We start from the raw sequence: 13,368 nt of genomic DNA on the forward strand, positions 1-13,368 counted from the left end.
CTTGGAGATGCTCCAAAACCCCTTTGTAAACAGCTGGGGACACTGAAGCCCAAGGCAGGGGTTTATCCAAGGTCACCCTCAGAGTGGGTGGCAGGTGCAGACCAGAACCAGGCCCCCTGGCAGAGCTTCCCGCTGCCCAGGCCCCTTCCACAGCCCCCTTCCGACAGCCCACCACCCTGGACTCTGCCACCACCACCCAAAGCCCCTTCGGCCCCCAGGCATGCCCCCCTCGGGGACAATGGGGGCAGGGTGGGCAGTGGGTGCCCCCAGCCAGGCGGTCACTGTTCATCGGGCAGATCGTTAGTCCTCTGCTCCTGGCAGAACATCGTGGCCCTCCAGCCCATGCCGGCGCGGGTTGAATTTCACGGCCCAGCAGAATTCCCGGGCAGGACAGCGTGGCCATCCCCGATCCCAAGGCTCCTCGGGGCACGGACCCAGCTTCTCAGCCAGGGTCCCTTTGTCCTGAAGGGTCAACCAGTCTCCATCTTCAAACCCTTCCTGCGGAAACCAGCTCTACTGGCTGAGGCTGGAGGGCCCGCCCACGGGGTGACGCAGCCACCCCCGTCAGGAGCCCCAGGACTAGGTACCTGCTAGTCGCCAGAGGAGAGAGCCAAAGGGGCGACCGCGACAAGTCCAGGCCTGGGCTTCTTTGGGGAGGGGGCGGTCCCAGTGACAGCCAAGGAGGAGGCAGGTGGCCAGTACGGGACGGGGGCAAACAGGAGGCACAGCCTGGGTCCTGCCCTCCACAGCTCGGGACCTGAGGCCCAGCCCCACAGGGGAGTGGTCGAGGCCCCACCTGACGGGGCAGAGAACCTCCGCCCAGAGCCCACGGGCGGTTCCCTCGGCCTCCAGGCCTTTTGCACACGCTGTCCCCCTGCCTGGACACGTCAGTCCACCCCCCTGCACCTGCCCAGCTCAGCTGTCTCTCCCTCTGGGACACCTTCCCAGAGGCTCTAAATCAAGATGGGAGGCCGCTCCTCAGGGTCTGGGTAGTGAGCTGAGGGCAGGGCCCGGCTCTCAGGCGTCGCCTGACCCCGCCGCTCAGCTCCACGCAGGGAGGGGGGGAGCTGAGCGCGGCCGGATCCAGAAGACCTGCAGCTCCGGGTCCGCCTGCCCGTCCTGGCCCAGCCCCCAAAGCACACTACAGACAAAGCAGAGATTCTGCTGTCCAGAGAACAATATATGTAAAGTGCCGGGTACAACGCTCTGAAAAATAGTATTCTCCAAAAATCCAGCACCCGGGGTGCCCCCGCGGTCTAGCCCTTGCCCGTGAGGTCCAGCGGCTGCAGGAAGGGCGGCAGTGGCAGCTCGTCCAGGGCCTCGGGGAAGCGGCCAGGCGAGATGGCGGTGACCAGCACCTGCATGGCGCGCGCGAAGAGCGAGGGTGGCGCCAGGCCCGCCAACCACTGGAACTTGTCCTCGCCCAGCAGCCGCTGCCAGCGCGGCCGGTCGCCCAGCAGCTCGCGGCGGGCCGGGCCGGCGGCGTCCGCGGGCGTGTACAGCGCCAGTAAGTCGAGCAGCAGCAGGCGGCGCTGGCGCGGCTCCCCGGGCGCAGGCGCCCCGACGGCGGGGGCGGCCCCGGCATCACGGCCCAGGTGACGCAGCAGCAGCTCGAGCGGCGTGAGGCCGCCGCCGTCGCGCAGGCCGGGCGAAGCGCCGTGGCCGAGCAGCAAGAAGAGACACTCGGGGCGCGCCAGCTCGCAGGCCACGTGCAGCGACGTGCCGCCGCCCTCCACGCGGCTACAGCCTCGCCGGTCGAGCAGGCGCGCGCGCTCCTCGGCCGGGAAGTCGCGCACGGTGCGCAGGATGCGGCGCAGGATGCCCACGCGGTTGTAGCGCACGGCCAGCGCCACGTGCGGCCCGGGCGCCGCGCAGCAGCGGAAGCCGGCGCTGGGCGGCGCGAGTGCGCGCCGCGGGAACGTAGCCAGCAGGTAGTGCGCGTATGCCTGGTGGTCGTGCACGAGTGCGTAGAGCAGCGCCTCAGACGGTGAGTAGGCGGCGGCGCACCCGCGCTCGTCCCAGTGGAAGGCCTCGCTGGCGCGCATGTCCTCCAGCAGCCACACGGGCAGCAGGTCCCGCACGGCCTGGTAGAAAGCGAACGACGACTTGCGGCACTGCTTCTGCGCCTGCGAGCGCGCCGCGCCTGCGCCCTCGGGCCCGCCGTCCGCGCCGCCCCCGGGCCGCCGTGCGTCCCACGGCATGCTGGCGGTGCCTCCCCGTCTCAGGGCATGGGCCTGGGGCCGACCACCTGCGGGCAGAGGGAAGCGCAGTGAGGGTTGAGGATCCGGGCGGAGAGGGGTCTCCCGTCCAATCCTCACACAGCCCCACCTGTCCAGGCCTCTCTCGTACCTGCCCCCAGCCTCCGACCGGCCCTCCCAGTCACTCCTCACACCTTCCCTTTTCTCCTAGGCCCTGAACCACCTCCCACATCCTTGATCTAGCTGCGCCTGATCGCCCTCCCCGAAACTGTCTTGTTCTCCGGTACCTCTGCTAAAGATGCCCTTCCCTGTCCCTGCCCTCACAGCCCCACCTACCGTCAAGGCCACACAGAAACCCCACACCCCGTCCAGCCCAGGGACCCACTGGAAGAGTTCCTGCTCCCACCTGTGGTAGCTGCATCCAACTCCAATCAAGGGAAAAGCCAGGTAGGGGACTAGGAAAGCTGCATCCCACATCTCAAGCTGAGCCAAATCTTTTCTGTAGCCCAAGCTCCCTATCCCCAACCCCATCTAACCTTGACCCTGTTGTCTGACCCCCGACTGCGGTCGGGGTCCCTACCCCAGGCCAGGCAGGGTCAGAGCTCTAGACTCAGACCTACCTGCCTAGTGCACCGCGATTACCTACTTCTGTGTAGGTGGGTGTATTACTGTTCCCTGAGCCTCAGCTTTCTCATCTGTAAGAAAGAGGGAAGGCAGTCTGTGAGCCACAGCAGGAAGTGGGGGCCTCTAGCCTTCCACCCGAACATGGTGTTTACTGGATGTCACCGCCCCTAGCTCCTGGGAGGAGGCAAGAGGATGAAATCAACCTAGAAACTGGCGTGTACACTCTTCACAGTCTGTAAATCCCCTCCAGGTCTGCTAGCTCCCTGAGTCTTCCCAACGACTAGAAGAAGCAGGTACTGTCATCCCATTTTCCAGTAAGGGACAAACTTGTCCAAGGTCAGTTGGCAAGTCATGGTAGAGATAGGCCTGGAACCCAGATCTCCTAACTCCTATTTCGGGCTCATTCCAGAAGTGGGGGGACCCCCAACCTACAGGGAACCCAGCTTGAGCCCTAACCTTGCCCTCTGAGCCCCCTGCGCCAACCTGAGCCCTGACCTCCAACCCCTGGCCCTGGCCCAAGCTCCCCACTGCGTTTTCTCAAGGGTAAGCCCTTGGTCACAAGGGACCTGGGTCAGCGGATAAACTGCGTCCACACACACTGGGTAACTAAGTTACAGAGACGGGCACAGGGGTTGGGGGCTGGAGCCACAGCACCCTTTTGGGGACACCGTGACTGGAGTAACCCCCCACCCCTGGGTCTCCGCGCCCCGGGTGTACCCTGTGTGGGCACTGGGAGCGGGGCAGGTTACGTAAAGTTGAGCCGCCCCACGTCACTGGGCAGCGAGTCACGGTCGCGGCTCAGTGAATGGGGGGTTGGGCCACCGAGGGCAAGGCCGCGAGCCCAGGGCCGCCCGCCAGCTCCTCCCCGTCCCCCACCGGCGGCACGGCGGGACCCCGGGTGGCCGCGGGTCGCGGGTCGAGGCCAGAGTGTCTGCGGGCCGGTGGCCGGCGCAGCGAGGGCTGCACCTGCGTGCGCGTGTGTCTGGAGGGGATGAGGGGGGCGGCGGCTACACGCCGAGCCGGCCGAGGAAGGGGGACTCACCTTGGGGGTCGGAGGGGCCGCTGGCCTGGCGTCCCCGCCCCCGCTGCGGGCCGGAAAGCTTGCTGTCCCCCCGCGGGTCGGCGCGCAGGCGAAGCTCCCAGGACAGACGGACGGGAGGGTGCCGCCGCCGCCCGCGCCCGCCGCAGCCGCGCTATGAGCCGCCGCGGCCAGATCGCTGGGCGGCGGTGCCGGCGCCGGCGGCGGGCGGGCGGGCGGCGGGCGGCGGGCGGCGCAGTGCGGCCCCGGCCGGGCAGGACCGCGGGGCCGCCCGCCGCCGCCATTGGCCCGCGCTGCCGGCCCCCGCCGCCGCCCATTGGCCGCCGCGCTGCACCATTGTTACGTCACCGGTCGGCGGGCGGGGCGCCCAGGGGGACCCGCGGAAAAGTTGGGAGAAACTTGAGGGCGCTCGGGGGGCGGGGCCGGGATGGGGAGTGAGCGGGGCGGGGCTCCCGGAAACCCGAGTGGCCGGCGAGGAAAGGGTCCGGGCTTCGAGCTCCCGGCGGCGGGAGACCCGCGCCGGGAAGGGCCCCTGGGCCCCGCCTGCTGTGGCCCGGCTCAGTGAGAGACTGGGCGCGCACTTAGGCGCCCCGGCTCCGCCGAGCGTGACTTTCTTCGGCACCCCACGAGTCCTATTCCACGTCCCCTTTACGCTGACCCTCTGTGACCTTGGGGATGACCTCCTCCGGGACTGTTTTCCGGGACTGTACGTGGAGGGGTCAGGGCGTAGGAACCGTGACCCCTAAGGGCCCCGGCCGCTTTCTGCCCAGGAGGATCGGGGCGTCTCGAGCCCCTGCTCCAAGCTGACTTTCCCAGGGAACGAATGGATGAACGAATGCAGACAGCCATTTATGAGGGCCTAGTGTGTACCAATCTCTGTGCTAAACATACTTGATTTCAATTCAGTTTTGCAACCGGTAGCAGTGGGAATTATGACCCCTAATTCACCGGCCAGGAAATCGGGGCTCACTGGGAGGTGACCTCCAAGTGAGGAGCAGCCAGAAGGGAAGCTGGGCGCTTCCCCTTCTTTCCTTCAGACATGTGTGGTGGACGGGGCCCTGACCACCCCGGCCTCTCCACAAGGGGGCCAAAGTGTGGAGCACACACGTGCCGGAGACCCATCAGATAGCCCCACCCAAAATGCCACCCACCTCAGTGCAACATGACCCTGCAGGCCCTACCATACCTCTCAGGGGGTCCATGATCACCACCAGATTTACAGAAAACGATCATGGGCCAGGGGTGGGGGGTACAGGGAACACTGGGCTGGGAGTCCAGGCTCTACCTCTGCCCCACCTCACCTGTCCTCTCCTCCCTGCTTTAGTCCTCAGTCTCCCTACAATTTCTCCCAGCTGTCCTGTTCCAGACCTCTCAGATGGGTGGGGCAAAATGAATGGAAATCCTGGGGTTGCACGGTTGACACTGGCCTTCTGGAGTCCCCAGACCCTGGGAGACAACGTAGGGAGGTGGTGTCCCAGGTGAACTACCTGTGGCTCAAGACGCTAGCTGCCCTGCTCCCATGTCCCCATTCTATTCTTCAAGGGCTGGAGGTGAGACCTCACACCGTCTCCATGGCTACCGGTGGAATGAGGGTGACAGGGCATCGGCTGTAGGTGCCTGGTGTGCAGCTGGCCTCGGGGCAGGTCTCTCTCCACCCCTCGAACCCTCCTCGCCTCCCCCTTTGACTTGCCCTCCTCACTCTTCGCTGGGTTTCCCGAAGGCCTCTCTGAAAATCAAGTCCGACCCTGAAACAGGAGGGAAGGGGGCAGGGCACAACCTTTAAAAGAATGACACAGCCCGAGGACACGACACAAACTGAATAGGACCAAAGAGGTCCAAGATGGTGAACGAGTCAGCTTCCACTAGACCTTGAGCCTCAGTATACGCTCCTTGTAATATATTAGCGTATGCTAAATGACACACCCACAGGCGCCATGACAGTTCCAAGGCCAACCATAAAGGTCTAAAGGTGGGCCGTGGCCCAATTCCTGGAAATCCTCACCCCCTCCCTAAAATAGCTGGAATCCTCCTCCCACTCATTAGCCTGTGAAACTACCCACCCCTACAAGAACTGGCAACCCTGTACCCTGGGACCACCCTCACCTTCTGAGACGGCCCACACTCTGTCTGTGGAGTGTGTGTTTCTCTCTAAATAAATCCACTTCTTAACCTATCACTTTGCCTCTCACTGAATTCTTTCTGCAATGAGACATCAAGAACCCGAGCTTCATTAAGTCCTGGGACCAGGTGTGTGATCTCAGTTAAAAGACCGTGGGTTCAAGTCCCAATCTGGGTTTGGCTGGGTTTGAGTCCCAGCCTGTGGGTCCAAGTCCCAATCTCAGTTGCACGGTTTCAACCCCATTTCTCCACTACTTAGAAAGCTTCCCATGGACGTGGACTTAGCCAGAAAGACCAAGTGGGGCAGAGGAAAGGCATTCCTGGCCCGGACACAGCTGGAGCAAAGGTCTGGAAGCGGCAGAGGGAGGCTCCAGAGGTCAGTTGGGAGGGGCCGGGAAGCATAGGGCCTCGAGTGGCTAGACAAGGAGCTTGGGTTTGTCCAAGGACCTGGAGGTTTGGAAGTTAGTGGATTATTTCAGGCATACGAAATGATAATATAACTTTGAAATGCCTGGGAGCCCATGAGCCGGTTTAAGAACTAACATGTGGGGAAACCTGAAGGTCTGCGTGCCTGTCCTGCGGCCCAGTCCCAGCGCCGGCGCTTTCCCACGGTGGCAGCTGACACTGTAACCCTCTCCATCACGCTGTCAGCGCTCCCTCTCAGCAGCTTGCCTTTTTCTCCCACGGTCGCTTTTAGACTCACCCTCTGGGGGACGCGCCGCTCTGGGGCGCACGTCATCTCTGTTGAGTCTTCTGCTGGTGAAAGCTGCCCCCTGTGCCCAGCACGCGTGTGGTCCCCCAGTGCTGCGGTGAACACCCTGCCCGCGCCTCCGTGGGGCTGTGGCAGAGTCTGGGGCGGCGATGGGGGGAAGTGCTCCCCCAAAGGAAGCAGCGTCCTGTGTCGGGTTGCTGCCCTCTGAGGCTGCGAACGGGGGGTGGGGAGTGGGCGGGGGAGGGGCAGAGGGCTCAATTCCCGGAGAGACTAAGGCGGCCTGGGGGCGGGCGGACTGCCTGGCTCAGGCCTGGCTCACCAGCACAGCCTTCTAAGTATGGCTTTGACCTTTGACCCTGTCATGCTCCCCTCTCTCCTGGGAGAGCTTGTCCCGCCCCCCCCGCCCCCCCGCAGGCAGGCGGCGGCGTCCGTGTGCGGCCAGGTCGGAGGGGTAGTGGGCGAGGCTGCAAACACAGACGGACCCCGAGGTCAGTGGGAGGACTTCGGGGGAGCCAGGGCTCCGAGCAGGGGCTGCCTCGGGTTTTCTCAGGCTCCCTCTCGCCGCGGGGAGCAAACTCCAGGAGGAGAGAGTGGAAGCCCCAGTAGCCGACTGGCCTGGGAAGGGGTGGCAGGGCGAGCGGCATGGAGGGCACTGGGGCAAGCAGCGAATTCTGTGTGGGCTCTGACCAACTGGGGTGGTTGTGAGAGAGAGAGAACAGTCTAGAATGCCGCCCGAGTCGGGGAGGAGCAGGGGGTGGGGCGTCCCTGAAGATGCCTGTCAGCCACCTTGGTGTGTCCATGGTAACAGGAGGTGGAGGGAGAAGCCCCGCTGGTGACATACAGCTGGGGGTCACAGGAGAGAGAAGGCACTGAAAGCATGACACCAGGAGTGAAGGCTCGGGGACTTCCCTGGTGGTCCAGTGGCTAAGACTCCACACTCCCAATGCAGGGGGCCCAGGTCCGATCCTTGGTCAGGGAACTAAGATCCCACATGCCGCAACTAAGACCCAGTGCAGCCAAATAAATAAATTAATTAAATAAAACATTAAAAAAAAAAAAAAAAATGGAGTGAAGGCTCGGAGGCCAGGGTGGAACGTCTAGCATGTAGGGATGGGGAGAGGCCCTTGGAAGTCAAAAGGGCCCAGGTGTCCGGAGGGGGAGGGAGTGGCCACCTGGGACAAGTGCCACCAGCGGGTCAGGAGGATTTGGCTGCATGGAGGTCATGGTGCCCTTTACAGAAGGTCATGGGACTGCAGGAGAAGCCTATGTGGAGAGGAGAGTGGGGGGAGGGACCAGGAAAGATGTGTAGGGAGGAAAGGGGGCTGGAGGTAAGTGGGTTAAAGAATAAAAGAGCAGAGAGACTCCCCTGGTGGTCCAGTGGATAAGACTCCGGGCTCCCAATGTAGAGGGCCCGCGTTTGATCCCTGGTCAGGAAACTAGATTCCGCATGCTGCAACTAAGACCCGGTGCAACCTCAATAAATAAATATTTTAAATAATTAAAAAAAAAAACCTGGAGCCACGTGTGTGTGTGCATGCAGGCACGTGTGCATCTGTGCACATGCCTGGCATGCTGTGCCTGCATGTGTGTACACATGTGTCCGTGTGCAGTGTGCTCATGTGTAGCACACTGATGCAGGGAAGACCTATGGAGCCATGACCTGGAGGCCAGCAGGGACCGGGCTGCCACGAGTGGAAGGAAGGCCCCTGCCACGGGCATGGACAGTGTTTCCTGAGGGGCAGAGGGTTGGGCATGGATGCCAGTGAGAGCACAGGTAAAGGTGAGTCAGAGAAGTCTACTCAGATAGCTTCTATTTTCCAGGTCATTCGCTGAGAGTGCCAAGGGGTGGAGGGCGGCGCTTGAGGAGAGGGGTTCATTGACCACAGGGGATCATCCCTGACCTGAGCCCCAGCTGCCCCCAGCAAGCCCAGCAGAGCCTGTCATCAGAGCAGGGGGGATCTGGCAGGTGGCCCAGGGCTGGGAGCACAGCTCGGGGTTTGCGCTGCAGGTAGAGAGGAGGGCGGGCAGCTTCCTGGGGGAGGAAGCTGGTGCCAGACAAGCTGGATTCTAATCACTACTCACCAGCTGTGGGACTTGGGCTGCGTAACTGCACCTGTCTGAGTGCCAGTCTCTATCTGTGACATGAGTCAGGTGGATTTTCGATCTCAAAGGGAAGTTGGGGCTTCCCTGGTGGCGTAGTGGTTGAGAATCCGCCTGCCAATGCAGGGGACATGGGTTCGAGCCCTGGTCTGGGAAGATCCCACATGCCGCGGAGCAACTGGGCCCGTGAGCCACAACTACTGAGCCTGCGCATCTGGAGCCTGTGCTCCGCAACAAGAGAGGCCGCGATAGTGAGAGGCCCGCGCACCACGATGAAGAGTGGCCCCCGCTTGCCGCAATTAGAGAAAGCCCTCGCACAGAAACGAAGACCCAACACAGCCAAAAATAAAATAAGTAAATAAATGAATAAAAATAAAATGACTAATACCCTTAAAAAAAAAAAAGGAAGTTGTTCCAGGGGACAGGATTGGCCAAGGCCAGTATGGGAAGTGGCCAGGACCAGGGGAGGGGGGAGGGGTATCCCTCACCCACCCCCACCTCTCCTGGGTCCTGCACTACCACTACCTGGCTGGACTGGGCCAAAGCCCACCTGGCCTCCAAGGGTCTGCATTCAGAATGTATAAGGAGCTCCTGCAACCTGTTAGAAAGATTAACCCAGGAAAACGGGCGAGGGGTATGAATAGGCAATTCACAGGTTGGCCAATAAACCCATGAAGATGTTCAGCTCTGTAAGAAATGGGTAAACGTACAAGCTCTTGTTTTGCCTATTGGCAAAAACTGAGGATACCGAAAACAGCCTGTACTGACAAGGTCAGGAATCAAGCCCTCACTCTCATGCAGAGGAGGGGAGGGCACCTTGGAAGGCGCCACCAGCAGTGAAAATGCTCGTGCTCTCGGGTCCACCAATTTCTTTTGTAGGTATCTTATCCCAGATAAATACTGGCCCAAGTGCCAAATTCCATGTACGATGCTCACTGCTTTGGTTTTGTTCACTTGTTTAATTCTTTACAGTTTTATGAAAGAATTCAACCTTAATTTTACAGGCAGACCTCAGAGGTATTGCAGGTTCTGTTCCAGACCACCACAATAAAGCAAATATTGTAATAAAGTGAGTCACACAAATTTTGTGGTTTCCCTGGGCATATAAAAGTTATATTCATTCTATACTGTAGTCTATTAAGTGTGCAATAGCACTATGTCTAAAAAAACAAGGCACATACCTTAATTAAAAAAAAAACTTGGGGCTTCCCTGGTGGCGCAGTGGTTGAGAATCTGCCTGCCAATGCAGGGGACACAGGTTTGAGCCCTGGTCTGGGAAGATCCCACGTGCTCGCGGAGCGACTGGGCCCGTGAGCCACAATTGCTGAGCCTGCGCGTCTGGAGCCTGTGCTCCGCAACAAGAGAGGCCGTGATAGTGAGAGGCCTGCCCACCGCGATGAAGAGTGGCCCCCACTTGCCGCAACTAGAGAAAGCCCTCGCACAGAAACGAAGACCCAACACAGCCATAAATAAATAAATAAATAAATAAATAAATAACACTTTATTGGTAAAAATACTAAGTATTATCTGGGCCTTCAGTGAGTTGTCGTGGTAACATCAAAGATCACTGATCATACGTCATCATAACAAATATAATAACAATGAAAAGATTTGAAATATTGTAAGAATTACCAGAACGTGACACAGAGACAGGAAGTGAGCAAATGCAGTTGGAAATATGGCGGTAACAGACTTGCTCGACGTAGGGTTGCCACAAACCTTCAATTTGAGAAAAACATAATATCTGTGGAGCACAGTAAAGTGCAATAAAATGAGGTCTGCCTGCATATTTTATTTCTAACTATTTCAGAGTAAAACCTTTGAAGAGAATACAGGTTAACTACCAACTGTTAAGCAGGTACAGTCCCTGCTGTGTTTTTAATAATAAAAAACTGGAAACCTGGGACTTCCCTGGTGGTCCAGTGGTAAAGAATCCGCCTGCCAATGCAGGGGACATGCGTTTGATCCCTGGTTAGGGAACTAAGATCCCACATGCCACGGAGCAACTAAGCCCGTGCACCACAATTACTGAGCTCGCGCACCTCAACTGGAGAGCCCGCATGCCGCAAACTACAGGGCCCACGCGCTCTGGAGCCTGTGCGCCGCAACTAGAGAAGAGAAAACCCACACTCCACAAGTAGAGAGAAGCCCGCACACCGCAACGAAGAGCCCATGCGCTGTAATGAAAGATCCCGCGTGTTGCAACTAAGACCCGATGCAGCCAAAAAATAAATAAATAAATAATAAAATAAAATCTTAAAAAAAAAAAACAAAACCAGAAACCTCCTAGGTGACCATCCAAATGGGAACACCAAAAATAATCATGATGCATCCATCCCAGCTGGGATTTTTGCATCCTTCCCAGCTGGGCACTGCTGCTCTCCTGGCTCTTGGAGAGGGCCTTGTGTCGGCCTGAAGCCTAGGGAGCATCTCCCTCAAATCCGCCCCCACCACCAACCCAATGTGAGACTCTCGCTGGTGTCTCTGGGTCCATGTAGGATCCCTGGAAACAGCTGTGCCTGAGGACTCAGGCTTCCTCATTAAATGAGCCAGTTGAGTTTTTTATTTTTTAATTTAATATTTAATTAAATAAATGTTTAATTTAATATTTATATTAAAGTATATTTAGTCTTTAATAGTTTTATTTAATATTTTATTTAATATTTAAATAATCCAGTTTTTGGGTTAGGCCAGTTGGAGACAGGGGTTTATCACTTGAAAAAGTCCTGACTCCTTAGAGTATTTGCTCAAGACAGTCCTTGTCATCCCAGCATAATTATAATAGTGTCCCCCTCACTCTCAACAGGTCCTGGTTTAGGAGGTAAGACCTACAGCTGCCACGTGACTAACTAACGCACAGCCCGGGTATCATGCAGCCACAGGCGGCAATAAAGAGCCTGAGTTTCCTCATCTGTCAAGAGGAGATAAGAGGGCCTTCCTGAGAAGTCACTGAGTTCTTGCAGGACACGGCAGTAACAGAGCTCCTAGGATTAATTTTCAATATTTCAACATAAAAATGTTAAAAGACCCGTGCCCCTTGCGTCGGGAGCGCAGTGTCGTAACCACTGGACTGCCTGGGAAGTCCCCCTATTGTTTGAAAAATACTGGAAGCCACACACTGGTCTGTGACTGCAGGGCCTCCTGGGGAGAACATCAGGGAGGCGGGGGTGGGGTGGGAGGAGGAAAGGAAGGGAGGAGGGGGAGGAGGAGGAGGAGGAGGAGGAGGAAGGAGCTCTTAGCTTTTACTCTCTGTACCTTCTTTATGGTTTGAGTCATTCACAAGGGGCACATATTCAAATATTATTTGCATAATTAAGGTAAGTTTTTAAAGAGGCAGGTCCCGCGGGCAAAATGCTCTCTCAGCCGTCATCTCATGGGCTCGCAGGGGAGGTAGGCTGAATTGTCAGCCCACTTTACAGGTAGGGAAGCAAGCTCAGAGAAGGGACAGGGCTTTGCCCACAGGGCTGGAGCATATAAGCCTTGTCCGGGCCTAGGAAGGGAAGGCTTTGGTTTCGTGAGTTCCCAACCCCTTGTGAAAGCTGAGGAAAGTTCTGCTAGAAATCTCTCCCACTCACAGGATGGAGGGGCCTCAGATGCAGGTTGGGATGGTGGGCTGGGGCCCCTCCATCCCTCGCCAGGGGACTCAGATGGTCAGCCAGCCCTTTTGAGCAGCTTAACTCAGTAATTCAACTAATAAGCCCCTGCAGCCTGCCCTGAGGACCAGAGGTGAGTGGGCAGGAGAGGCTTCCTGGAGGAGGAGGCTACCTGAGATGAAGAGGAGTCACCTGCACCCCTCACATCATCCCCTGGACTCTGTGTCCAAACACCCCGCCCCGCCCCCCTCGCTACTCCATCCCACCTCCCAGGGCCAGGCTGCCCTGGACTCTCCAGGCTCCAGCTTCAGCCCCAGCCTCTTGGAGCCTGAGGGGATCCCGTCAAACCCAAGTCAACTCAGCCCTTCTGCTAGGAGCCCTCCCTGCTCGAAGATGCCACCCACCCGAGTCGAAAACCCCTGCTCTGCCTCAGGACCAGACCCCTTCACATTCCACGAGAACCTTGGCCTTCGGGCCTCAGGGCCTCGAGCCCTTGCGCACGCCGTTGCCTCCGCCTGGACTGCCCATGCCCAGAAGTCCACACAGACTCACCGCAGGTGCCACCCGGCTGAAGGAGCTCGCCCAGCCTCTCTGGGCTCCACCACAGCGTCCTGCACTCCTGGGAGTTTCTCCTCTGCCCACAGCCTGTCCCTGCGGGAGGGTAGTAGGTGCCCCATAAATACTGATGACTAAGTGCAGGAGTTGATCAGGCTGGGGGTGGGGTCAGGGCCGGCCGGGAACGGGGGGAGCAGGATGGGTAGGAGTCTGGCTGGCCCAGTCACCCTATGGGGAGTGTGGGCCAGTCCCTGGAGGGCGGGGAGCAGGAAGTACATGATTCATCTCTTCTGCACCAGAGTCCCAGGCACCAGGAGCCCTGAGCACAAGGGGGACTCGGCCGTGGCCCAGCCCAGGTTCCGGCCCACCCAGGCAGGAGGCCGCAGAGCGCAGACCTGGCTTCTCCTGGGGGAGGCGAGCTCTGGCAGG

At 59.1% G+C, this 13,368-nt stretch overlaps 1 protein-coding gene across 4 annotated transcripts; it reads right to left on the bottom strand.

Moving 5' to 3' along the window:
* Positions 1-1,159: 1,159 nt before the first annotated feature.
* On the bottom strand, positions 1,160-13,050 carry ANKRD9 (ankyrin repeat domain 9). 4 transcript variants are annotated; one of them, XM_036841545.1, is made up of 3 exons: positions 3,865-4,036; positions 2,819-2,893; positions 1,160-2,248 (listed from the first exon to the last, which is right to left on the bottom strand). In XM_036841545.1, exon 3 carries the CDS (start codon positions 2,199-2,201, stop codon positions 1,257-1,259), a length of 945 nt encoding a protein of 314 aa, XP_036697440.1. In that variant the 5' UTR covers positions 2,202-2,248; positions 2,819-2,893; positions 3,865-4,036; the 3' UTR covers positions 1,160-1,256. The 4 variants fall into 4 exon arrangements, with proteins under 4 accessions (XP_036697440.1, XP_036697442.1, XP_036697443.1 ...); XM_036841547.1 differs by having other exon boundaries at positions 2,845-2,893; positions 3,865-3,998; XM_036841548.1 differs by lacking the exons at positions 2,819-2,893; positions 3,865-4,036 and adding an exon at positions 12,937-13,050.
* Positions 13,051-13,368: the final 318 nt, after the last annotated feature.

This window comes from Balaenoptera musculus, chromosome 2, assembly GCF_009873245.2.
Source record: "Balaenoptera musculus isolate JJ_BM4_2016_0621 chromosome 2, mBalMus1.pri.v3, whole genome shotgun sequence".
In the NCBI taxonomy this organism is placed as follows: Eukaryota; Metazoa; Chordata; class Mammalia; order Artiodactyla; family Balaenopteridae; genus Balaenoptera; species Balaenoptera musculus.